General features: G+C 33.1%; 1 protein-coding gene across 2 annotated transcripts in view; it reads left to right on the forward strand.

Moving 5' to 3' along the window:
- Helz (Helicase with zinc finger) overlaps positions 1 to 26,348 on the forward strand; it is a 107,094-nt gene extending 80,746 nt beyond the window's left edge. For both annotated transcript variants that reach the window (XM_069845384.1, XM_069845385.1), the window contains exon 21: positions 1,025 to 26,348. In XM_069845384.1, the coding sequence (XP_069701485.1) occupies positions 1,025 to 2,173 (1,149 nt within the window). In that variant the 3' untranslated portion in view covers positions 2,174 to 26,348. The remainder of the gene's footprint in view (positions 1 to 1,024) is intronic.
- The last annotated feature ends 97 nt before the right edge of the window (positions 26,349 to 26,445 follow it).

A 26,445-nucleotide genomic window follows, 5' to 3' on the forward strand; every position in this document is an offset into this window, starting at 1 on the left:
GAGGCAAGGTCGTCATGCGTTGCCTGGATTTACAGTACAGCTCACTGTCTAGGAATCACTAATCCTACCTTTGCCAAAGATAAAAAATGGAACATTTTAATAATAAAAAAAAAAAACAAATTATTCCAGAAATCTCACGTAAAACTACAGTAGCAAAATTCAGACTGCGTACGGAGCATGATTATTTGGCCAAACACTTGCATAAAATAGGAATTTACATAAATCCAAATTGTCCTCTATGCCACAAAGAAGAAGAAATGACTGCAGAACATTTACAGACTGTGAAGTTCTATCTGTTGGATCCACCAAAGAGAAATATTGGAGAGCAAGAGCGCTAATGGCTTTGTTGCCAAAGCCCAGCAATGGATAACGACAACAACACACTTTTGTCCTTTGACTAAAGGAGTAAGAAACTTAGAATGTTGTTCTCAATACATTCTTTCAATTTTATATAAGAAGGTCTGACTTCAAATAAGAATTTGTCAGGATACAACTCTTCTAACTTCAATTTTTAAGGTTCACTATAACCAAAGCGAGGGTTCACTATAAACGGAAATATTAATGTACTTTTTAATATATGCGGGTTGGGATCAACGATTTAGGTTCACTATAGCCGAATGTTCACTATATCCAGAGTTGACTGTATAAGATTGTAGATAGCTTTTGCTTCGCTCTTTGAAGGAGTTACAGTCTACAGAGAGCTATCTGGAATACAAGATTTTTTAGAAAACCATTCTAAGAAAAAAATTTCTTTCTTTAAAAACCTGTCATATCTCTTCCCCTCTCTTCCATATGCTTCCTGGATATGCCACTGTATATACATATACATTATATACCTCGTACGAATCTCTGATTTTAGTGCAGTAGTGTCAAGTAATACTACTTTCCATAGTACATTGTCTCATTTGGAAATTTGAATTAATATGATTTTCATGTCTCCTTTAGAAAAATAAGATGTATTAAGCTATGTACCACTTTTGTATTTCATAGTTTATATGATGATTGGTTTAATCCTGTTCACCAGGTCAACCCTGCATTACCACCGCTGCCTGAAAGAACAGTTCAGAATCATCCAGCCTTATTTATTGGGACAGAAAAACCTGGAGAAATCACACCATTATCAAACATTATAAATAATAAACCTCTTATGTTGAGAGATCTTGAAGCATCAATGTTACTTGCTGCTGGCAGTGGAGGGGGAAACCCCACACAAACGCAACAACTGCACCAGCCACAGCACCACAATCATATCCATCAGCAACCACAGCACCAACCACCTCTTCCTCCACCACCACCAGCTGCGCCACCACCACCACAACAACAGCAGCACATTGACACAGCGGCGAATTTTGGGAATGGTAGATTCCCATTTGGTCTGAATATTGGAGAGAATGTAGACATGCATAATGGGAACAATTGGACTTTTCAACAGCAACAGCAGTCAGTACCACTTTATCGCCGTCAACCCCAGTCCTCAGTACCAACGCCAGTGCAAGAGAACATGAATCTAACCCCTGTACATTGCATCTTGGATGGTGTAGTTGATAAAAGTACTAGTGGCACAAGTGGGGCTTTCGCTGGGTATGCACGGGCAGCCGTAAGCATTGGACTACAGCGAGAGATGACACCCACATTGCCTATGGGTCTCTCACAGAGAGAAATGTTATCACAGCTATCTCTCAGCCAACAGAGAGAGCTACAGCCCCAGCTTTCTGTAAGTCTTCACCAGAGGGAATCTCCACAAGTACCAATTGGTCTGCCACAAAGAGAGATGCCTGTTGGACTGCAGCAGAGGGATGCACCCACCCAAATGTCTATATTGTACCCACCTCACATGCAGAATCAGCATCAGCAGCAGGTAGATGGTTTTGCACAACAGCAACAGCCACGCATCCATCACCACCACCTCCATCAGCCGCAACATATTAACACAGAATTCAGTAAGACAAATGGGCATGATGATGGCTCTGGTGACGATCTGCAGAGGCAGAACGGTGGAGGCACAACGTATGCAAGTGTTCTTAGAGCAACACCGCAGAAACCTAATTCTTCTGCTTCACCAAATGGACAAGAAGGTGAGAAGAGTGGGATGGGTGATCCTTTTGCCGTTCTTCGTGCTCTGGGAACGAAAGGTTCAAATGGAACACCTGGCCTCTATCATTATTTTTCATAGCGATATGATGTACGTTAAAGATGGATACCGACTGCTAAATCACTATTGCAACATTGTTCTTTTCCATGGAAATTTTACTATTTTTTTATTATTATTGAGTTCGTATGAATCTACAATGTAATGGTCTAGTAGAACCTATTTTAGAGTATTGATCTGTGCCCTTTTGTATGAGATTATGAGTGAGCATTATATGTTGCAATGTGATTTCATAGAAGTCGAAACTCCATATTTACGAAAATAATTCTAAAGAAACAAAAAAAAAAAAAAATAAAAATAAAAACAAATAACTCGTTTAAAAAATAGAAAAAATTACGAAATGAAATGAAAAAGTTTCTTATAGTGAAGGAGATATTTTTTTGTTCATTTGTATTTTCATAGTAATATAGCAAATATGGGCATTATGCAAGCAGTGATGGTCCATAAAAAAAGATTGTACAATTATAATGTTTGTGTTTGGTGTGTTGAATATTATATGAAATCTCCTGCAGAAGAGATTTAATCTGAAGAATTTAATGTCTCTGTAGGAGTTATTAAATCTGCCACCAAACACACTACATTTAGTATTTAATGGAGATATAGTTCGCAGAATACATCCTTTAAGAGGATAAGCACATGAGCTGTGAACTTGTACCAAAGGAAACAACTAACGCTGTATATTATTTAACATAGTGATGTACTGATGTGTACTTTAATACTCTTCTCTCATCCTGATAAACAACATAAATTTTTATTTTTGTACTTGTATGAGATATTTGATCTCCTTGTAAGGATATATCATTCGTGAAAGAGTTTTTTCGTAGATTTGGCTTCAAAGATATTGAATGTTATGCATTATGTTGGAAGTTGCTGTTCTAGTTTCTTGAGGCAAATGTTTGTGACAAACTTCTAAAATACCCCAAATGTATTGAATTATGTTCACTTTATGATGACCTTAAAAGTAAGAAAGCAAGGAAGAAATATAATTATTGCCTTATATCTCTGTTTTTCAAGTTCACTAGTATTGAACAGTAATGCGTGTAGTTATATGCGAGATGTATTGTCTTGAATCTTCAGAATCAAGCAAAGTCGTGATGAAGTGTGTATATTTTTCACTTACGAGCTTTAATTGGCAACATTTACAAAATAATCATTGAAACTTTTAAGGAACAGTGACTTGCCCAGTACATCACTATTGTCAAGTGTTGCATATGTAGAAGTATGAAAGTGGATAACAGTACTCGAGGTAATAAAAAAATTATTACATTATTTCACAAAATCTGGACCAATATCTGAATTATAAAAATGAAGTCGCTTAAGATATAATGTACTGTGTGAAACAGATGTATACAACTGTGTATTTAAATAGATTTGCTATAATCTCTTAAGTGTTCTCGAAAGCTTTACTATTTATGTACATATTTTCAACTTAACATACATTATCTTTATTTTTGTAGATTTTCAATCTTGTATTTATATATTGCTATAAAAATATTGCATTTTATTTCAGTTTTTATTCCTTCATATGTTTCATACCTCAAGATGCATCAAACTATAACAAACAGTGATTAGATACATTTTGACTTAATTGTTTTTAAGTGGGTGACTAATTTAGGAATTACAATAATAAAATACTCCATGTAACAGATCACCAGCTCACCACTCCCAGTATCACTTTTTGTCAGAGTCTTGTGCATTGTCTGTCTCACTCTAGCTGTCTGAAAAAAAGAACTGCAGAATTCCTCACTTCTGTAATTTTCTGTACGAGATTTTTACTTTAACAAATTATGCTTGATTATTGACATTTAACATTAAGAATTCATGTATGTACGCTTGGTCAAAATGAAACTGGCTGTCCTCTTGAACAGTGAATTTTGTCTAAGTTCTGTTCGGGTGAGTATGTGATTGATTCACAAAAGTTCCCTTGCACACAATAATACAAGACACTCTTGGTAGCAACCTCCACAGCATGCTTGTAATAGAGTAGTGGTTAGACTGCCAGACTTCCGTGCAGGAAAGTTGGTATCTGCTCGATTTACACATTCAGACTCCTGCTGATGATATATTATATATTTTTTCTTATTTTTATTCAACTGATTTTTTGCACTTAAATTTGCTAAAGTTAGTTGATTCTACTTATAGATACAAGTGTGGTGAACATTTTCCGTTATAAGCCAGTTGTTCACTTATCAGGTAGGATGAGTACAAATTCATCACTTCTCCAATTTGAGTAAGGTACCATCTACCAAAAAAATCATATTATGCATATTTACCATGGGCTATAAAGTCACCTTCTACTAGTGGAATGAATATAACTCTGCCATTTCATTTGTCATTTGGCTTGCAACCATGATGGCACAGTTGATCTGTAGAGCCATGTCCAGAATTTTTGGGACACTATAGCCAGAAAAATAAATTATTTTCCAAAATTAGTTAACTCCATGCCAAACGGACTGAGAAGGAGTTATAAATTCTAAAAAGTGGTTATCGAGGTTGTGGTTTTTTTGTTTCTTTCTCTTTTTTAAATATGTATTAATGATTATTTTTATTTTAAAAGTTGGAAGTTTTATGTTATGCCACAATAATGTTTTAGTTACTGTTGTAATGTTGGTACAATCATATTCCCTCTTTTAAGTTATGTCAGCCAAAGATAGGAGCCAAGTAATAAAAGAGGAAATTATTATAAGCATGAAGTACTGAAGCAAACTTCATTTTTTCATTAATCTGTTAAAAAATAAATACATAATTAAAAAAAAAGCCTCCATACAGTACAACGATGTACTAGAATGTGCAACCTCAACAACAAAAAACTCGCTACCATAGAGTTAAGAGTACTACAGTAAGAACTTGGATTATAACAAGCACTAGTGTAGACTTTCTCTCCAGCACTGTAAGTGATCAAGTGTTTATGTTATAATTAGAAGGCGGATGTTGATAACCTAAAAATCTACTTATAATGCCCTTAAACTAATGGAAAAATGACATTTAAATATCATTCGCTGTACTCACGCCATAACTTCTTAAAAATTAGTCACTTTGTTTCAATGACTGCCCTGCAAATCTCGGAGAGAGGAGGCAACTTCCTGGAATTTGACTAAGATAAAGGAAAAGAGCATGCAACAAAATGATGGTTTTAAGAGAAAACTATAGACTTCAATGAGAGTTTACAGTGTGTTTCAATCAGGGGTGGTCCATGTCAGTGTCTTCATTCTCCGACTCCTCCTCCTTCCGCTCTTCACTGTTGTCACCAGATCTTCCAGATGAGGGAATATGAATGACAATACAAATTGTGAGCGCAGCTTGCATTCTTGCAATCTTTGTGTTAAAAATACTGTCTACTACAGTACATCCCTTCTGAACCATGTTGGGGAGACAACGTCCTGCCCAGGACACTGAAAGTTTCCTAACATAAATTCTAGAGACACCCTCGTATTGACAAAAGAACAGTAGCAGTCAAAGCCCTCACTTAAACGAAGCTGTTGTCAAGCATTTTATATTACATCCGTTGTATGAAGTGAAGCCTTCGGTGAAATGAGGAATGGACTTGAGTTTGTTCCAAGCTATAAAACTCAAACTTCACTGTTATCCACTTATTCAGTAGGTAATTACTACTGACCTATTAGCTTAGAAAAAGATTTAACAGACCTAGCGGTAAAGAAGAAACTAAAAATGCATTCCAAATGATCTAAATGTTCTTCAAAGTATTAAAAATGACCAAAAAATGCCGGGAAAAAAAATATAAAAATGACCTATTAGTTCAAAAACGTCAAAAAATGCAATATAAGAAATTATTTTTTTACGTTGATATTAACTTAGAAAGGATTTCTACATTAATAAGCATCGTCTTAATGTGAAAAATATGACGACTTTTCATCAACATCCGCCCCCTAGTTATAATGATTATTTAAATATTTTGAGGCATCTGTCTGTTTTGTTTCTCGTTTATGAAATATTTCTTCACAGGATTGCTATGACAATAAATAGCTATAGATCACAAACACTACAAAATTATACATAGGCTTGTGGATACAGCTTACCTATCCTGAACTATCACAGAAGTACTTGGTTGGCGTTTAATCATAGAGATACAGCCACTTTCATTTTGACCAGGATACATATGTTGCTCTTAAGAAATACAGAAAACAACGAAAATTTAAGGAAAAGGCTTTAGTCAGCAAATGACAGTTACAAATTTAGACTGTCAAGTTTATATGTGCAATAATTCAGAACTGTGATGAAAGTGATTCTCCTCATGACGTCTTTATGTCGGAACTGGGTAGAATATCGATACCCATTTTGAAATAGGTTGAAGATGTGACAAATTATATCAGAGATCATGAATTATTTTTTCCTAACACAAATTTTGCTTTTCCATAATTGGAGTTGATTATTCTATAGAAGCCGTTCCATGGTGGTTGAAGCATGACCTTGGATGCACTGTAAACAAAAATGCATCAACTCTGTAAGATTTCCACGTGCTGTTGCCCACATAACCTGCAAAAGATGATTAGGTCATGCTTCAACTATGGTGGAACTGCTTCTCTTATTATTAATGGTGATATATCTATTTGGTTTCTGTCCAAGTTTTTATTAAGTAGAAAATGATATTAGCATTACCCCCTCCCCTTCTTTTGCTGCTAATGCAGATTAGGTTGAAAATTCTGAAGGAAAAAAAATGGTATCAGGATAATGTACACTACCGGTCAAAAGTTTTCGATCACCTATCACAACTATGGATTTGTGGTTAAAACAGGGATTTCGTTTTGAATATTCTATCATATAATGCTAGACAGAGAAAATATTTATTTTGTTGGTCTATTTAGTTTTTCCATTGTGTTTGTACATTGAAATAAAGTATATAGTTATTTTCATAGCTGATTGAAAACTTTTGACCAGTAGTGTAATCTCACTTTCACTTATACCACGACCTAGTGTGTTTTGTAATGAAGTGCAATTCTTTTATAAGGAAGTGAAGAAACGTATTATATTCCTTTTGCAGTACTGAAAAAAAAGCTAGACTTGTTAGCAAGCACAGTGAAGGTCCAGTAAGCTTACATTCTCATAATTTTCATTCTGTAGTAAATTAATGCAAAGGATTGTTTGGCAGTAGATCTAATTACAAAATATTCGTCATATTGTTATTCTGAGCTTAAAAGTACCATTTTCAATACTGTATTGATAAAAAGTGAATTGTAATGAATACTATGATGTAAAGCAGAATATGTCTAAAAAATTAATATGAATCGTTTTTAATCCTAATTTCCCAACCAATGACGATGTAAAAAGGAAAGTCAACAATAGTATATGTTGCCTGTAAAATTCTTGTTGATAACTTTCAAGGCATTTTTATGTTGTCAAGTGCATTTAAGTGCTTTTTGTAAGAAATTTTGTTTTGTGTCACAGATTTCAAATTGAGACTTCCATGTGATATTAATCTTATTTACATGTGGTTTTAGGTTCACAGCCATTCCTTGTTTCATAATCAAGAAAAATATTTACTTTTAATTACAATAACATGCTCACAGAAAATGATATGACGAGAGCAGCACGTTTTCTTGGGAGACTGGTTTTATTTACTTTTGATAGTTCGAGTAATAGAGATATAAGATGTCTATTTGATTGTGAACTAATTTAATCTTAGTTTGATGTATCTTCTTATGATAGTATTCATAAGTACATCATGTTCCTTTTGTCTTCACTCATCTGTTTTCTGTTTAATACTACAGGATGAGTTCTACATGACACACATTCCTGAATTACATATTTATTATCTTCTTTATTACTAGTGCATGGTTTGCATGTATTTAGCAGATGTGGATATGGTAGTTCTTTCCTTCAAAATTTTACTTAAACTTTTGTATGCATTTGTATGCATGGATGTTCATATATTCTGGTGAACACTTCAAAGTAAACCAGTTGATGTATCCATCCTAAGTACATTAAAATGATAATATTCAGTGGTATAGGATGAATTTCAAGGAGAGACTTCGATTCAGTGCATTCCTATTCCAGAGATAACTTTCATATTACAGTTATAAAAATATGAACATTTATATAACATTATATTCTACTACAATAAAATGAAATAGGACAGTCAAGTAAGAAATAATCTTAATGTGTGTACTGATATGTTCTTTCCAGGTACACTAGAACATTAATAACCAAGTGCATTCTTTCCAAATACTGTACAGTAGAACAGTGATAACCAAGATGATTTTCTTTTTTTTACAAGCTCAATGTGGATGTGCAAATCTGGCGTCCAGGTATAGCTTCCTGTAAAGCTGATTAGAATAATTTTAAAGGGAAAAATTGTTCTGGGATCAGGTATACTATACACGCCTTTTCGTTTTTGTTAACATGAAACCACAATTTAAATTCACACAGTATAGTGTGCACTCTATGTTGCATTATTGATGTTTGTCAACTTGAGGTATGTGGACATAAAGGGAAGAATTGTCCTGGGGTCTCATATAGTTCCTGGATGGCTCGGTGGTAGAGCATTGGCGCACTTAGCCAAAGGTCTCGGGTTCGATACCCGGTCCCAGAACAATTTTTCTCTTTAAAATTATTCAGTACGCATAATATATTGTTTTTATTACTATGATGTACTGAAGTACATATGATGTTTTGTGCAGAAATTCTGTATTACCATATGGTAAAGAATGGGTAGAATGGAGAAAAATTCTCTCCGACACTGGGACTCGAACCTGAGTTTTCAGCTCTACGTGCTGACGCTTTATCCACTAAGCAACACCGGATTTGAGTTCTGATGCCGGATTAAATCCTTCTTAGTTTAAGTTCTACCTCTTTGTTCCCCTTTGGTGGCCTACCCTCATGTAGGGGAGACCAGGGATACTTGATCCCCTTTTTGAATAATTAGCCCTTGATTGATTAATCATTAATTTTTTTAATAACTGTCGACTTTTATTACTAAATGAAACATTGTTATAACAAATAAAATGGAATTTAGACTTCTTAGAATTCAATTGTTAAAAGAAAATGTATATATAAATGAAGAAACAAAGGGATCAAGTGTCCCTTATACTAGGGAGAGTTGATCCCTCAACTAGGGAGACTTGTTCCCACTCTTGATTTTACATTAGAACATTTTTAAGACAAAAATTAAATACAATGTTAGCCTAGATCAAGCACCTACAAAAAGAAAGAAGACAAATCAAATTTAAAGGTTTTTAGTCCTGCCATTCTCAATGTTCCTGGTAAAATAGATGCCTATGGCAACTTGGTAACACAATCTTCTACATTTACAACACTTTTGTCTATTTGCTCTGGGAAGTAAAATTGATAAGAACCTTCCTTTTTCTTTAAAAAATTTACTTCTACCTCAGAGTCAGGCCATATTATTTTTTCAACTTTTCCCACAAAATGTTTTACTGTCTTTTTTGTGGAGAATCTGACAATCACAAAGTCATTCACTTTAAGCTTTTCACTAGGTTCATTGTCTTCTGGGCTGCTTGATGATTCATAGAAGTCATTGTCATCACTGCTGCCATGAAGACTTATGTTCTCAAGTTCTTCTGAAGAACTGTCAGTAATATCTAATGCAATCTTTTTTACACGGGTGGCATTTCTATATTTTTTCATGGGCCTACGTTTTTTTGTTTGTGCTATGACGTTCTCTTCAGTTTTATTTTTCTCAGGAGTGTCCGTAAGTATGCGACTGCTACCACGTTTCCTTCCCCTGGCAGACTGTGCTATTCTTGGTGGAGCCTTGGGAAATGGTCGAATTTCTTCTGGCGTAAAGTGTTCCTTCGCTTTAGGTAATTTAGTTGGAGTTGTTTGTCCGGTTTGGTCTATCTGTGACATAAGACGTCAAAAACTCATCACCAGTAAAAATATTAGAATTTAATGGCCAAATACCACTTGAGATAAAACCACTCATTATATTCTTTGGAGTTACGGCTTGAGGAAATGCAGTCCATAAGATCCCTGCAACTTCATAAATTGTTATAGTTTTACCAGGGTTCATTAACATCCAATCGGAAGCAGCAGTATTATAATACTTTTTCAGGGGACCAAAGAGCGACCTATCTAATGGCTGCAGCTTGTGTGATGTATGGGGGGGTATGGTTAGGAGGACTATACCATTCTTTTTAGCATAGTTCACTCCATCAACACTAATGTGGCTGTCGTGATTGTCCATAATCAGGAGCTGCTTGTCTTCTATGGAACATTTTGTATGCTTCACAAAATGTTTTAAAAAAAGAAGAAAACTTGCTGCTGTCATCCAGCCACTTGAGTGAGTACACCCACTTGTTTCAGGAGGAGCTCCATGGAGCATTCTGTCTTGCCAATTCACTCTTGGAAAGATAAGGAAAGGGGGTATGTGATTTCCACTGGCATTTACTGCAACACAAATGGTTACCAGAGATCCTCTTTCACCAGATGTCACTTTACCAACCTGTTTCACAACCTTTTCTACAATTATCTTCCCAGGTTTATGAACAGTAGTGAGGCCACTTTCATCTACATTCCAAATGGAACTTGGAGGAAACTGTTCTCGTGCCAGTACCTCCCTCAACTTACCAAAAAACACTCCAACAGTGTGCTTGTTGAAGCTAGTACTCCTGCTTAGGCTAGTTGCTTCTGGTGTTCTCAGTGACAATGCAGGATTTCTTTCCATAAATCCTCTTAGCCAATCAGAACCTGCAGCCTTATTTCTATCCCAATTTTTAGGATAGTTCTTTCTATTCATTTTTGCATATTGATAAGCAAGTGTTTTTGTATTATTGTTGGTCAAACCATAATATAGACGTGAGGCCATCAATAAATATTCTGTCAGTTCTTCTTCTTCTTCTTCTTCCTTTGTAAAAACTTGTGATTTTTTGTAGTCTGGTGTGTAACTTTTATTTGTATTATCTTCACCTAACTTCCTGCACAATCTCTTAAGTGTCATTAATGGGACCTTGAAAGCTTTAGCTGCCCCTTTATAGGTCCCCCCAGCTTTCACAGCAGCAACAGCATTCTTCATTGCATCACTGTCAATTGGTTCTCTAGGTTTAGCACCCTCTTTTCTTTTGTATTTGTGTGGCATTTCTGAAATAACACCAGATACTTATTTTAATATATACTAGGCTTATCTAGGTATATATCATTATGCTGGGGACACTTGATCCCAGGAACATGTCTCTCTGATAGTTGTGGGATCAAGTCTCCCACTCAGACATGATTAATAAAAACCTTCCTTTTTGGCCAACATAGAGCATATTCTAAAAATTGCAAGGAATGTTATAAGAAAGCCAATAGACTAGTGATTTCAATAATTGCTATGAGAAAACTTAACAAATATAAATTTAAAATTAATATGCAAATGTTGCTTACCAAATAAACTTCTCAAAATGTCTGGAAATCAAAAAACATGTGCTAATCTTCAGTACATGGCACCTGTTCAAACTGGCAGAAACAAAACACAAGCCAGCAGTATAGCCAATCTATTTTCCTAAAAAAGTAACCAGAATAACATATTTTTGGAGGGAGATTCAAACGAGGGAACAAGTCTCCCAGGGGATCAAATCTCCCTAGTCTCCCCTACTGTGTCACAGAAGATGTGACAGTGCACAATGTCCAACACTATGTACAGAGGTGCACTCATTACAAGTGACTAAGTGGCCAGAGTCCAATGGAACAAGGCTCCATCTTGAATCACGAAGTGATTACTTACGCTTATCATATTACTATGATGTACCGAAGTACATATGATTTTTCCATGCAGGAATTCTGCATTACCATATGGTGAAGAACGGGTAGAACAGAGAAAAATTCTCTCTGGCACCAGGACTCGAACCTGGGTTTTCAGCTCTACGTGCCGACGCTTTATCCACATCGGATTTGAGTTCTGATGCCGAATTGAATCCCTCTCAGTTTAAGTTCCACCTCTTGTTGCAGAATTCTTGCATGGAAACATCATATGCCAGTACATCATAGTAATATGATAAGCATAAGTAATCACTTTATGATTCAAGATGGCGCCTTGTTCCATCAGACTCCGGCCACTTAGTCACTCGTAATGAGTGCACCTCTATACATAGTGTTGGACATAATGCCACAGTACATCAGGGTAGGTCACCAAAGGGGAACAAAGAGGTAGAACTTAAACTGAGAGTATTTCAATCTGGCATCGGAACTGGAATCCGGTGTGGCTTAGTGGATAAAGCGTCAGGACATAGAGCTGAAAACCCGGGTTCAAGTTCCAGTGCCGGAGAGAATTTTTCTCTGTTCTACCCATTTTTCACCGTAAAGTGTATTGTCGTTGCGCTTCCAAAATCTGCTATATGCATTTAAGCAGATTTTTCAGGAGAAAGAAAAAATCATGATTACTTTTAATTCCCTTTATTTTAAAAGCTACGTTTGGTATAATTTCAATCATTACATGAAAAATGATTAAATTATACTGAAAGTAGCTTTGGAAATCAAGGGTATTAAAAGTGATGTTTTTTTCTTTCTCATAGTGGATTTTAGAGATGCAGCGGCAATATAATGTACTGAAATGTAATACAGAGCTGTTTGCTATACATTGAATGTAAGTTTTGTTTCTTAAGTACCTCTTATACTCTGCTCCCTTTCTAATACAAAGACCGTCTCTAAATTCCACACAGAATGCATGAAATAGTATCAGTGCAATTGCAGTATAAATTTTAGTTCATTGTTTATAGAGTGTTTCCCGAAGTGTGGGTCACGACCCTCTGGGGAGGGGGGTTGTGTAAAGAGCTGAGGGAGGTTGTGAGATGATTTACAAAATAAAACAAAAAACGTCTTATAACATGCATTTATTTTGTATTCAGAAACATAAACAGAGTTAATCATAAGAAACTTTTCAGTAGTTATAATGTAAAAAAAAAGATAATGAGATAAATATGCCTGTTTTTCAGAAAGTAGCTTCTTAATTCTGGACTCTGTATTTGATACATACACAGTGATATCAAAACTGGCCACCCTACCCCATTATCTCCTGGCCTAGTTGCCTCATAAGTTGTTACCAGATTTTTTCACAATTTCCAGGGACAGATATCGGTATCTGAAAAACTGCTTTCTTGATTTCTATTGTTTACCATTCACGTGTATTGTATTTACACACTAAAAGTATTTGTTCTACTTATCTACTACTTAAACTACTGATACCTATTTTTCAGAGAACTGAATTTTTTAAGTAGATATTCTCTGGATTCCAGTTTTGTAGCAATTGCCTGACTGATCATGTTGAAGTTGGTTAAGAAAGCAAGCATGGCTCGAACAATTTCTAAACTTATTCTGAATTGTTGAGATTTCCTTATCATATCCATTGAAAAAAAAAAAAACTCTCCAGTGAAGCATTACTTTTGGGAAGACACAGATATAGTTCAATAAACTTCTGGAGTTGTGCACAAGGAATAATTTTCTCAGAGAACATTTTAAAAAATTTCACTCCATTTTGAGCAAAGAGCACCATTTTCTTCATTCCAGTTTCATACTTTCTCTGAAGTCACATAGTTCTTCAAGCAGTAAATTTCATCAAATCATCTTCATCCACGTCCAGTCCATCTACATTTGAAGAAAAATAATCGACTTTTCTTCCAATTTCTCCTATTCTAGAGGATACCTTAGCTGTACATTCCATTGATATCTTGTGAATGAATAACTCAAGAACTGAAATATTTAACAGCATTTTCATAAAATTCACAAGATAGATTCAAAAGTCCACACCTGTGGAGTAACGGCTAGCACGTCTGGCCATGAAACCAGGTGGCCCGGGTTCAATTCCCGGTTGGGAAGGTTTTTTCCAGGGTTTTCCCTCAACCCAATATGAGCAAATGCTGGATAACTTTCGGTGCCGGCATTATCATCTTCATCTCATTCAGACGCTAAATAACCTAAGCTGTTGATAAACCGTAAAATAACCTACTAAAAAAAAAACAGAGAGAGAGAGAGAGAATTCTGTTTTGGAATAAGAACCATTTCTTCTAAAGATGCCAAAAGTTGCTTAATTGGTGATGGAATAATGTTGTGTTCTTTTCTGGAGTTGTTTTTTTTTATTGACCTTGATGAAGATATGGAAGACTAGACTGCAGTTACATATTCATCTTCATTTTTGATTATGGCGACATGAAAAAAATGGCAAAGTTGCATTAGCAAAATTCATTCACAGCATCGCAAGGATTATTATTAATAATTATTGACACTGAAAATTCGGGGATACCTGGGTACAAATTATTAAATCCGGGAACAAGAAGCAAAATTCGGGGACTGTCCCCGGAAAACAGAGACATCCGATAACCTTATCATAAGTGGTGCCTTGTTGGTATCACTTGTGAGGTGCAGACCTGTCTTTGGACAGTGACTAACAACAATAACAGTGATATCATTTTCAATTCAAGGAGATTCCTTCTTTTGTTTTGGTGACAAGCATAGATGAACTTATTTTGCATAAATACGAGGCTACAAATGGTATCAAAAACTTATGAGCTTGTTTTTTTTTTTTTTTTTTTTTTTTTTTGCAAGCTCGGAATATTCTAGCATTCTTTTGATCCAAAACTGGTCAATTCTCTGCAAAAGAAAGAAAATCTAGATTCAACATTCCATTGACATATATTTCAAAGAATTTACCCTCTGTCTAAAAATGGATTCAATATCTACCTGTGACTGTCTCAATTGTTTTCACTTTCGTCCAGAAAATACCCATAAAGCTCTTGTTCAATTTGTCGTATTATACATAGCTAAATTTTCCAAAAGTTCTTTAATATACTGAATGAACCAAATTTCTCTTTGTCAAGTGGTATTGTCCAGAACTCGAGTTTCTTTATACATCCCTTGATTTTTAACCCTGGCTGTTACTATGTTAACATTTTGACCTGATGGTTTGACCACTGAAAAGAACTTTTGCTATCTATTTTATATTTGGATTTTTATAAATGAATACAATTCAAGAAATGTTGTGATCTGTTAGCAGTTCATTGATAGCATATTAATACATTATTTATTAACTAACTTATTACATAATTGTGATTTCTTTGTAACATTTATTTGATTTTTCTTACTTAATTTAAAATTCTAAAGGTCTATTGGTCTTGAACCTCTTCTTCAGTCTCTATTCCTTATTTTTCGATTTTACACAGCACAATAAATGATTTTTTTCTACAGTAGTGCATAAAGTTCATTTTACCCACTGTTATCAGTGCATAAAGTGAGTCTGTAAAACACTAGTGCTTTAAAAATATAAGTTATCACTTTACACACTGCTATTAATTTTACGCACTGCCAAAGAAACTACAGTATTCAGTGTACAAACTTCATTCAATAAGAAATTAATGCATTACCTCGATATTTCATGATGTAAATATTACATGTAACGCAAATAAGTAAAATTAAACATTCATATTTACATTTTAGCCCGTATTATTCTGAAGTTACATCTGTAGTACTCATTGCAACAAGATATAACATTCAACTTTTCTTAACCACTTTGTTCATTAAACTGGTTTAGACAGCCATGAAATCGTGATCATGAATAACATATGCTGTAATTCCATGGATACTTATTTCTTATGGTTCTGAGTTTAGAGGCCGTGAAATTGTGATCTTATAACCTCTTCAACTTGAAATATTTATTTAATGTAAATTTGTGCTATCGTAGAGGAAACATTGCTTGATACACATTCGTAAAGTTATCTCATGCCAAAAAAAGAACCTTTACGAACTGTACCATAAATAACTATTTTTTCATATTACCGGTACTTGATAGTTCTACTTAATTTTATTTATGTCTTGTTTGCGACAATATGAAATCTGTATCCTTTTGCTTTAGAAAGGATAGCTCTGTGACCTTAGAATTGAAGCTGACATGAATATTTATCTATTTTTGTCTAGTAATAAGGAATTGACATTACTAGTGTAAAATGAAGGTAATTCGTATTGTGGACTATATACTGTAATTTTTTTTTTTTTTCTATAAATTAAAGAGGCATTGAAGTAGTTGGATAAGATAACTACCTCCAAATTGACATTTCGTGTATCTCTTAATATAAAACTTTTACACCACGTGCTTTTAAAGCAATGATTTTGGTTTCTTGAATTTGTAGCCGATATCTCGTTTGTTTCATGGTTATTGGTTTGATAAAATTTCTCTTTTTGTGTTTCTGCTAGTGTGTATGGTCACAGTTCATCATTGCGAAGTTTCGTTTTCTTTAAGTATATTTAAAGACGCTGTTTTTAGCCTGCATATAAAACTATGTTACTATGGAAAGTAAGTGTTTTTAGTCTTCATACAAAGCTATGTTACTATGCAAAATAAGTATTTTTTAGCCTGCATATAAACTATGTTACTATGCAAATACATTAAATTCTTTAAGTTTAATAAGCACAAATGATTATTGAAGCTTGTAAGAAATATTATATGTAATATTTACGTACGTTTGGAATAACATATATATCTGTTATGAAATAATGAAATTGAATTTCTTCTATAAAGTGTGTAATATATATATTTTTTCTTTTAATTTTTTTTTTTCACGTGACCTTAATGCTTATATGTTTGCATGCTTAATTGGTTTCTGATGTGTTTATTGACATGAATTATATTTGCGATAGAATATTTGCATGACATTTTATGATAATTTATGTACCAAAATCAGTATATACTTTTGTACAAAATTTCTCCCTCAATATGTTTATAATACTATAACTGATATTCGAAAATGGTAGAGACTGTCATTGTTTGAATGAAGCTGTCGTAGAAAAGGAATAACAGCAACAAATTTATGCACTCTCTGCTTTGATAATGTACGCAGTTAAAAATTAAACTTTCTCCTCAAATGCAGATAACTTGATTCAACAAAGCATAAAAAACAAGATGTAATAGGATTGCACTGGAATGGTTCAGCCATTGCAGAAAGCGTGTATTTTTATGAAACTACTTATAAAAACAATATTGTCTTTTAGTCTTCAGTTGACAAGTGGAATGATATTTTGGATTAATGTAGGATACATCGCAGTTGTTAATGAAATCTGTATTATATATGCACGATTTAAACCTTTACTTTAGATTGCTTATTAATTGAAATTCAGATGATTCAGCAGACTCTATTATTGCTATTTTTTAGAAGTAAGAGGATCAAAAAGACAAATATTCAGATATGCAAATCTTCTCTCAGGGACCAAGAAAGCAAATTAAAAAAATCTTTTAATCATTGCATTCATGATGAATTACGTGTTGATGAATTATTAAGCAATCTGCATGCTGAAAGGAATTAAGTTAATTTTAAAATGAAGTAGCATTGTTATGAAATTAACTTTAAATGTATTGAATTTATTTGGATATTATCGTCATGAAATACAAAAGTGACATACTGTTTCAAGAACCAACTATACAGGATTGAAGTGAAATAACTGTGTAGATTTTCAGAGTGAATAGCTCATGTTACATGTAACAAAAAAGTGTAGTACCATATTGGTGGAAAGTTCATAGTTTTCTCAGAAAGAAAGTTTTTTCCAAATATTTAACACCCTCTTATTCGGTAAATATTGCGAGTAGGATTGTGATTTCTGTCCATATCGATAGAAAATCTAATAAAGAATATATAAGAAAAATTATGGTACAGATGCATTATAGGGGCCAATCTCCTTATTGGTTGAATGATATGAATGCTACTGTCGATATGACATATTGTATTGTTGTTATAATCGACATAAAATATGTTGTCACTTCTAAATTAACAGTCAGTTTTATATTGTTCACTTGTAGCCTACTTCAAAATTGAAATGACGGCAGTAATAGTAAAATATATTTTCCCTGGACCAAAAATATAATACAAAGTGACTAAAATCACGTCAGTAGTAACAAACTATTTAAATTCTTTTATTCAATTTTTTAATTTGGTAGCATTTAATGCTTATCGAATATCGAATGCTAAAAATGCTAATCGAACCATTACTTCCGCTGACCTTTTTTTGTGTATAATGTGTGATGGGTGGCCCCTATAATGCATCTGTTCCAAAATTATATTACAGTTTCAGTCAAAAACTTATCAGATTGGTACAAAAACAAGTTTTGTTACAATGATCACATTATAATTCTTGGTAGAATCCACGAATATTTTCGATTTTACAAGAAATCATCATCAGGTGGAAGCAATATATATTAGACAAGTTGAATACAAGTAAGACACAAAATATAAAATGCATACATAATGAATAAAACAGTATAGGATACACTATATGTCAAAACATTAAAAACAACTTATAAAAATTCAATGATGACATGCATTCAAAAAGTGATGCATATGCATGTAGCCTATATCCTTAGTATTGTTAATAATTACTAAAATGTAAACGTAAAATATGTGTATGTTAAGAGTTAAAATTTAATTATGCCATATTTTACATTTACATTTCCATCCTATTACATCATCGGGGTAATGTAACTCCGCCTTCCAGGCGCCCCAACCTCAGAAGTGGGTTACAACTAAGCCACGGCCAGGAGAGAAGACCAGAAATGTCGAAAGACAACCTGGTGGCATTGGATTAAAAAAAAAAAAACATTTACATTTCAGTAATTATTAACAATCCAAAGGATATACATCCATATGCATCACTTTTTGAATGCATGTCATCACTGAATTTTTATAAATTGTTTTTAATGTTTTGACATATGATAGTGTTTCCTATACCGTTTTATTCATTATGTGCTTTTTATATTTTGTGTCCCACTTGTGTTCAACTTGTCTACTATATTGCTTCCACCTGATGATTTCTTGTAAAACTGAAAATATTCGTGGATACTACCAAGAATTATAATGTGATCATTGTAACAAACTTGTTTTTGTACCAATCTGGTAAGTTGTTGACTGAAATTGTAATATAATTTTTCTTATATATTATTCAACTTATCTGAACTTTAACCTCAACATGACTTTTAAATTGTAATAAAGAATAATTTATCCCTCTTGCATACTTCAATAGTATAGACGGTTTTCATGTAAATTTAATTAAAAAAACCACTAATTTCAAGTCACTGAATGATGCAAGCAGATTGCAACATCGTAACCAGAGCAGGAGGTTCGCATAGAGTGACAGACCTGAATTTGTTGATCTCTTACATCTGTATTGCGAGAATAAAAAGAGAACTGTGTTAGCAGCATTGTTGCCAGACTGCTGAAACTTCCAACTTCATTTTCTAATTAACGTGCATTTAATCACAAAACGTAATATGGTTGGTTGGTAGCCAATGCTCTGGTATTATGGCAGTGAAGTCGTCTATATTTTTCTGTGATGTTGAGATGAACAGGCAAAGCTTCACAATGATGATGGTCGCCTTCTCATAGTGCCCCCTGAACTATGTTCAATGAACATAGACAAAACGACCATCCAACATGCTCAAATGACAAATACAAAACGTAATATAGGTTTTCTATTCCTTTAAGTGTACCCTTTCATTCTGCAGGATTATTTCACTTTCACTCTGTATTTTACTGTGGGGAATGGCCAACAGGTATCATCTTTCTCTGTGTTCTAATTCTTAGACAGTTTTAAGTACCGGTAACTTCAATAATACAACATTTGACCTTAACTTTTACTTAAAAGTATTAATTTGTTATCCAAAAGTAAAATAATTATTGATGATAGCTAATATAGTTTAGCAGACATATTACAATAGTTCATGGTTTAATCCTGGAAACAGTTTCTGAGTAACAAGTTGTAAACTAAAGTAAATGAAAAGAGATTGTTGATAAATGGTATGCCAGTAAGTATTTATTATTTACTGTTTTAACCACCATCTCTTCACGAATTGATACGAAAGTAATTACAATAATTAAACAATTGCAATTTTGTTCCAATTGTTTTCACTAATGAAACAAGTTCATAGTTCATATGAATCATATAAACTGTATTGAGATATGGAAGAGCCATCTTGTTAGATTTAATAAAAAAATAAACGCAGGAAGTTTACACTTACCATATATTTGAGAAACCTTCTGATAGGTAAATGAACTGTTTTCTTATCTATTTCATAAGTAGGTATGGTGTCAATATTTTTGTGTGATCTTTGTACTATGTGGTTTATTGCTGTTCTCTTTTCAATCGTGATTGCATGTATTTACATGACCAAATTTAATACGTCATTAACATTTTCTTTCAAAGCTGTATTCTGGCATAGTTACTTTGTGAATTAAATGTTAGTACAAATTTGATACAGTACGAATAACTACAAGAAGTTGTAGGGAGAGTTGTATTGTCTTACGAATGCTAGAAAATTTTATCCTGCTTAACTGATATTTGACTCTTTTTAACACATACACTCTCGTTTAATGCATATTTAAACCACGCATAAACAGAAGACATACGTATTTTTAATGTAGAAATAAATCCGTGCAAATAATACAATATTGTACATGTTTTTTGTCCTCTGGACATCTCTTGATTTGAGGAAATTTAGTAGAGATTAAAAATGTAACAAAAGAATCATTAATTAATTTAAAATTATTAATACTAACATCTTATACATGTGAAATATATACACATATATATTGACAAGCGATTACGTCCTCTGTTAGTGGTGAATGTGTTAAAAATGAACTAACAGAAATTGAATAACTCAGTTCATATTGAACTTTTAGAACCTGACTTTTGTCATTCTTACACAAGCGAGGTATTTGCTAAAATACAGCTTGGAAAAAATATTTATAAACACAGTGTCTTTTCACCTTAGGAATGTCTTGCCTGATAGGTTACAAATTCATTGCATGAATTTCAGAAGAAGTTTATATTCATATCTTGTCATAAATTTCAGATATCTAAATTCCTCATCTAATATTGCTGTTATTACCTACCTTTGTACATCGTATGCAAAATATTCCAGTATTATTCACCTATAGAAAAAAAATTTGTAGAATATTTTGTATTTATTTAAATCAAATTCCCTTGCTATGAAAGTGATAAATGTGAAATTATGGCAAATTTTTAACTCATAATATACAGAAGTGTATATCTACGCCTGCCTATGAAGTGATGAGTATTTTCAATGTTGTAAATACTCTATATGATGGATGCATATTTCCCCTTGACACAATTTTTCTTATAATTAAAATTCGTTGTATACTTCAGAACTACCTCCCTCTTTAGTTATGATTTTTTTTTAGATGAATTGTTGTTGCACCTTTTTCTCTTTTGTTGGCGGAGGGGGTTTCATGTTATGACTTCGTATTCTGGCATTCATTTTAATGCAAGTATACATTTCAGAAGTCTTAGTTTTGTGGTCACTATGTTTTCTTTTATGTTAAGAATATTTTCTATATTTGAAATGAGAAACAAAATGAGTTTGAGTATCAAGGAAATTAACATTTCGATGATTTTATGTGCATCCTAGATCATATATGTAACAGATATGTCAGGGTTATAGGCTTTGAGGTTAACAACTTTTGTCAGGTTTACTACGCTGCCATCTAGTTGTTACATAAGGAGTCACGTCATAATACCCATTTGAATTGCATTAGCGACTGTGCTGCCATCTCGTGTTCGTTTACAATGGACGGGTGGCGATCCTGGCAGTTGTTCTCTTCAAAGTGCTGCCGATTTTAACGTAGCGAGGAGTTATCTGGTACATATATGATCTAGGTGTGCATGTAGGTGTCATCTGGCCCCTTCTGTGTGCGTATAAACTAATTACATTGATATGTCCAACCTCAAAAATTATCATGCATGATTTCATTCTTCATATTTTTGTCAGGGCCGCAACTAGGGTCTCTGTCTAATAAAGGAAACATAGATTCCATTCCCCACAGGTTTGATGATGGAGGTATTATGAAGTTTTATTATTCCATTTTACATTAAATTAATGAAAGTGATCTTGTAACTTTCTTAAATTTAACAACTTAAGCTATAGAAATGTATTACAGTCATGATAGGAGTATAAATTTTCGAGCTACAGTTTTTAATCTTAGTTAAAATTAATTAAAATAAATTTTTATATATGACAGATTTTTAGGTTTGGTAAACTATTGACAAAATAAAGCACACAATATCGTGCAACATTGTTTATTAGTAATTATATAATTACATTGAACATTCTTCACAATTTATCATCTTCAGCATTGTTATGCTTATGAAAATTAGTGTAATGAATTGTACAATCTTTCCAAAAATTCAACTTGAGATTTTTTTTTTGGGGGGGGGGGGAACAAAGATTTTGATGATGCAATCATAGCAAATAGATGGTCCTCTCTTATGTTCACTTGAAATGATATTCAAATTTGAAAGTCAGTCTTGCCTCACATTTAAGAATTTTCAATTTACTTAACGGTTACAGGAAGAGATAGAAATATCCTAAGGCTGTGGTGAAGTTTGGATATCCTTCTTCAAGGCTGTATTTGTAAATGTGACTCAAGATTGTTGCCTGCAGGTGCCATTTTCATAGTGTCGTTAACTGCTAAGGCCTGGTGTTTAAAAGTTTCTACTTCTTCAAGAAATGTGTCTTCATATGTCGTCTTTCTATGTCTCTACTAACTTATTTCAATCTTTCACGTCTATCTTGTGTATTTTATTCCCATTTAAAAGGCTAAATTATTCATTTCTTTTAGTGTATGGAACCGGATTTTTAGCTCATTCACTGTATTGTCAATGATTTCTAATAAAGCAATTCTAAACAGTTTTTCCTTTGATAAATTGGAACTTTCATCTTTGCAGTCTTCGTCAAAATTATTATTTTCCTTTTCCATTTTTCTTGGAAATTAGCAGGTAAATTATTCTTCTCAGCAATCATTTTAGCTTCTGCAAAAGCATAGTATGGGGCATAATCCCTAGTTGATTCCAAGAGACTGACTTAGCTGTAGTTACATCAGCTTGTTGGAGAAACTGGTTTACACAGTCAGTTTTCTTTGGAATACCAAAACATAAACAGGTAACAGCAATAAGTTCAAACTTCCTGATGTTTCTTTGCAAAGAGGTAGTCTCGGTCTTTGTCTCATGAGTGGAGAGAGGGCTGACTGACAACTCATCGAGGGCCTTGTTGATCTTGTCGAAATGTTTATATACAACCTCAACAGCTTCCCACTTTGCTAGGAAACATTCAGTATATAAATAATGTTTTGGCGTCCCTCCCCCAATTGCGGCCCTGTTTTTCCGTTAAAAAATATATTACTGTAATTGCTTTTCAACATATTTAAATGGACTAAAAACTGTTTTCAAAGTTAGCATTAATTCATCATGCCATAACGTTTTGTTTTAGTCATAATACTAATGTTGAATATTATATTCTAAAATTTAAAGGGATGTGTATCTATTTTATCACATGCAAATTCATTTTGCAGGTAACTGTAGCCATTGCATTCCATTGTGGAAAGTTTAAAAATAATATGTTTGAAGCAAGAATACGAGATAGATTTTTCCCTTTCTGTAAAAAAAAAATGTTTGCATGTTCTCATAGTATTTTGAAATGCATTATGAAACCTGCTTTTAATAAACATGAATTTTTCTTGTTAATTTGATCATCTACCATCCAACGCAGTCATGATTTATTTACTTGTTTCTATATATCAGATAATGTTTAAAAATATGAATGCATAAATCTAGAATGAGATCACAATCTATATGATTTGGCTTCATAATGAATTATCAATTGTTATTTAGGATCAAGGTTGGAATATTTGTATTCTGACAGTTCGTGTGTCCTCAATATTGTGATGGCATAACAACCATCTATTTGTTTTGAGTGTTGAATAGTTACATCTGTGTAACAGGTTAAGAAAATTGGGTGTTTAGTCAATGAGTAATCCTTCTTGCGTTAAAAAATTTCCAAATTGGACTCATTATGTTTCATTCATTCCAAATATTTCATGGAATTGAATTTCGTACAGCATTTCGTTCTGTACTGTCCCAATGAATTTTTTATATATTGAAATATTTTATTTCAAAAGCATATTATGTGAAATTTTAAAAATATTTCAAAAAAATATTACATGAACTGCGAGGGATGTGCTACTATGAGAATGTTAAACACAGAACATTAAAACCACTTAATTTAAAAGCAGCAGTGGCAGCCAAAAATGTACATCTCCCTGTATAGTGGAAGTTTTTATACATTTCCGTGTAAAAATAAATTTTTAGTCACTTAGGATGTCATAATTGTCTTTTGTCTGTGCCTATGGAATACCCTAGTAGATGCAATTAGCGCCAAATTCAGGGCTGCTTTTGGTTGTCCCGTAGGACATGATTCACTATAGGAAATCCGACTGTCTTTTAATATGTGTGAAAATAGAAAATTGAATTACCTCTTCATGGATTCTACTTCAAATGTAATTTGGAAAAAAAAAAAAGTGTGCATTCTCTTGATATAACGTGAGAATATGAATGTTTATATTGTATAAGAGAATATTTTTACGAAGATTTGTGGAACACTTTGCTATTTACGCATATGAATATTTCAAAATTGACACCCTTTCTGTACTGTGTTGTGATTTCATATGGAAGTTTAGATTTAACAGCAAGAAGTTTAAGTCATGTCTACATTGTCAAGCATTTAATATCTTCAATTGATTTAGTAATAGTTAAAAACAAACAGTTTATCTTAAAAACTACTTGTATTTTTAATATAAAAAAGTCACGTAGAACTAGTCATATCTGAATTTTAACCCTAACAAAGGTTGAATGTGTAAGTGCAGGCTTCTTTAGAGCATTGGTATTTTAGTGAGTGCTTTCTTAGAATTCTATCTTCTCTTTCCTGTGTTGTACATTGACTTGTGATGTAAAGGGAATTCCAGTATAAACTTTACAGCTGTAAGTAAAACAGATTGCATGGCAGTCTGATCAGAATTATAGGAAAATGTGTTTTTCAATTAAGTGTTAGTAAAAGCAGTGTGGCTTTTAGGAGAATTATTAGAATTTATATTTTCTATTGCTTGGCACATGTTAGGTTGCTTATCGCTATTCATGTTTGGTTTTGCTTCTGTTGGCCAATAATTGGACTGTCTTTGAAACCGGTTATAATTTTTCTTATACTACTTTTAGACTTTTCTCACCTCACTATACTGCAAGGACATTAAATGTGCTGTGGAGTTTGTATTGATTGGTTCTCTGTATTCCTAATGTTTTTTACAGGACGAGTAATTTATTCCTTCACAGTTATGCGGTATATTGCAAACCATCTGATCAATGTGCAAATACTGTTAAATTTGTTATATATATTTTTCCTGAAACAAAACAGATTTTGCTGTATTTATTGGTCAGGATGTTTGCTTCTTGATCTATGCAAGTAAAGTATTAAGGATCTTATTATCAATATATGTCCTTTTTTTTTTTCCAGTATATTTTTAGCACATGTAGATGAGGTCTGTATGACTAATATGAGTTATTTGAAACTATGGAGATAACATTTTAACTTAGGAGCTGTGTAACAAATTCTTTTTATAATCATGCAAGTTTATCTTGCTATTTCTATACATCTTAATAAGCTAACACAATAAGTGTTGCATACAATAAACCATGAAAAATTGTTTTTAATATGAACTTGTTAACAGTATTTGGCTTCTCTGACAAAAGTAATTTGGCAACTTTATTTTTTAATTTTTTTGGAGGGGGTTTTCGTCCCGCAGAAGGTTTCCCCCTCGATAAAAACGAAGAAATGAAAATCTTAGTACTGTAAATGCAATCATAAGCAACTGGAAGTTTTGAAGCTGTTTTGCCTAGATAATGGGTAATTCTGTTGTTTTTTAATATGAATTGAAGTTGTAATATTTGTAATGCAACTGTTAAAAACTTCAGATCCCTGTCCGAATATCTGGTTAAAAATAGTAATGAAACAAATTATTTGTTGTTGTAATTAATGTTATGTAAGAAAATGTTTACATGCTAGCCAGACATGCTGAGGATAACATGAATGCAAACATTTTATTTTAACATTCAGTTAAACTAAAATATTCCTTTCACATATTTTAAAGGAAAAAATTGCATACCTGGCTATAGAAGTATTACAAATTTCGTAAAATGAAAACATTTTCCATTTTCAAAAAATTACAAATGACATATGTAACAACTGTACACTTTTATTGAAATTACAACTTTATGAACAAAGAATTGGACTCAAAATTCTAGCATATTAATGTTATGAATCTTTGTTGTTTATAAAATGAAATATTCCAGTAATTTAAAAGTGAATGTTTTATAATAGGAATGGTTATTGAAAATGTAAGAATAAACATTTCTGATGCTGAAAAAGAGAAAAGTGATTTGCTAGATTGAATCCTAGAACATAAGTATAGTCTACTGCCTCATTTCTCCTTTACTGCCATGTTCACACCACACCCAGATACAATGTTAAC

Source organism: Periplaneta americana, chromosome 14 (genome assembly GCF_040183065.1).
Source record: "Periplaneta americana isolate PAMFEO1 chromosome 14, P.americana_PAMFEO1_priV1, whole genome shotgun sequence".
In the NCBI taxonomy this organism is placed as follows: domain Eukaryota; kingdom Metazoa; phylum Arthropoda; class Insecta; order Blattodea; family Blattidae; genus Periplaneta; species Periplaneta americana.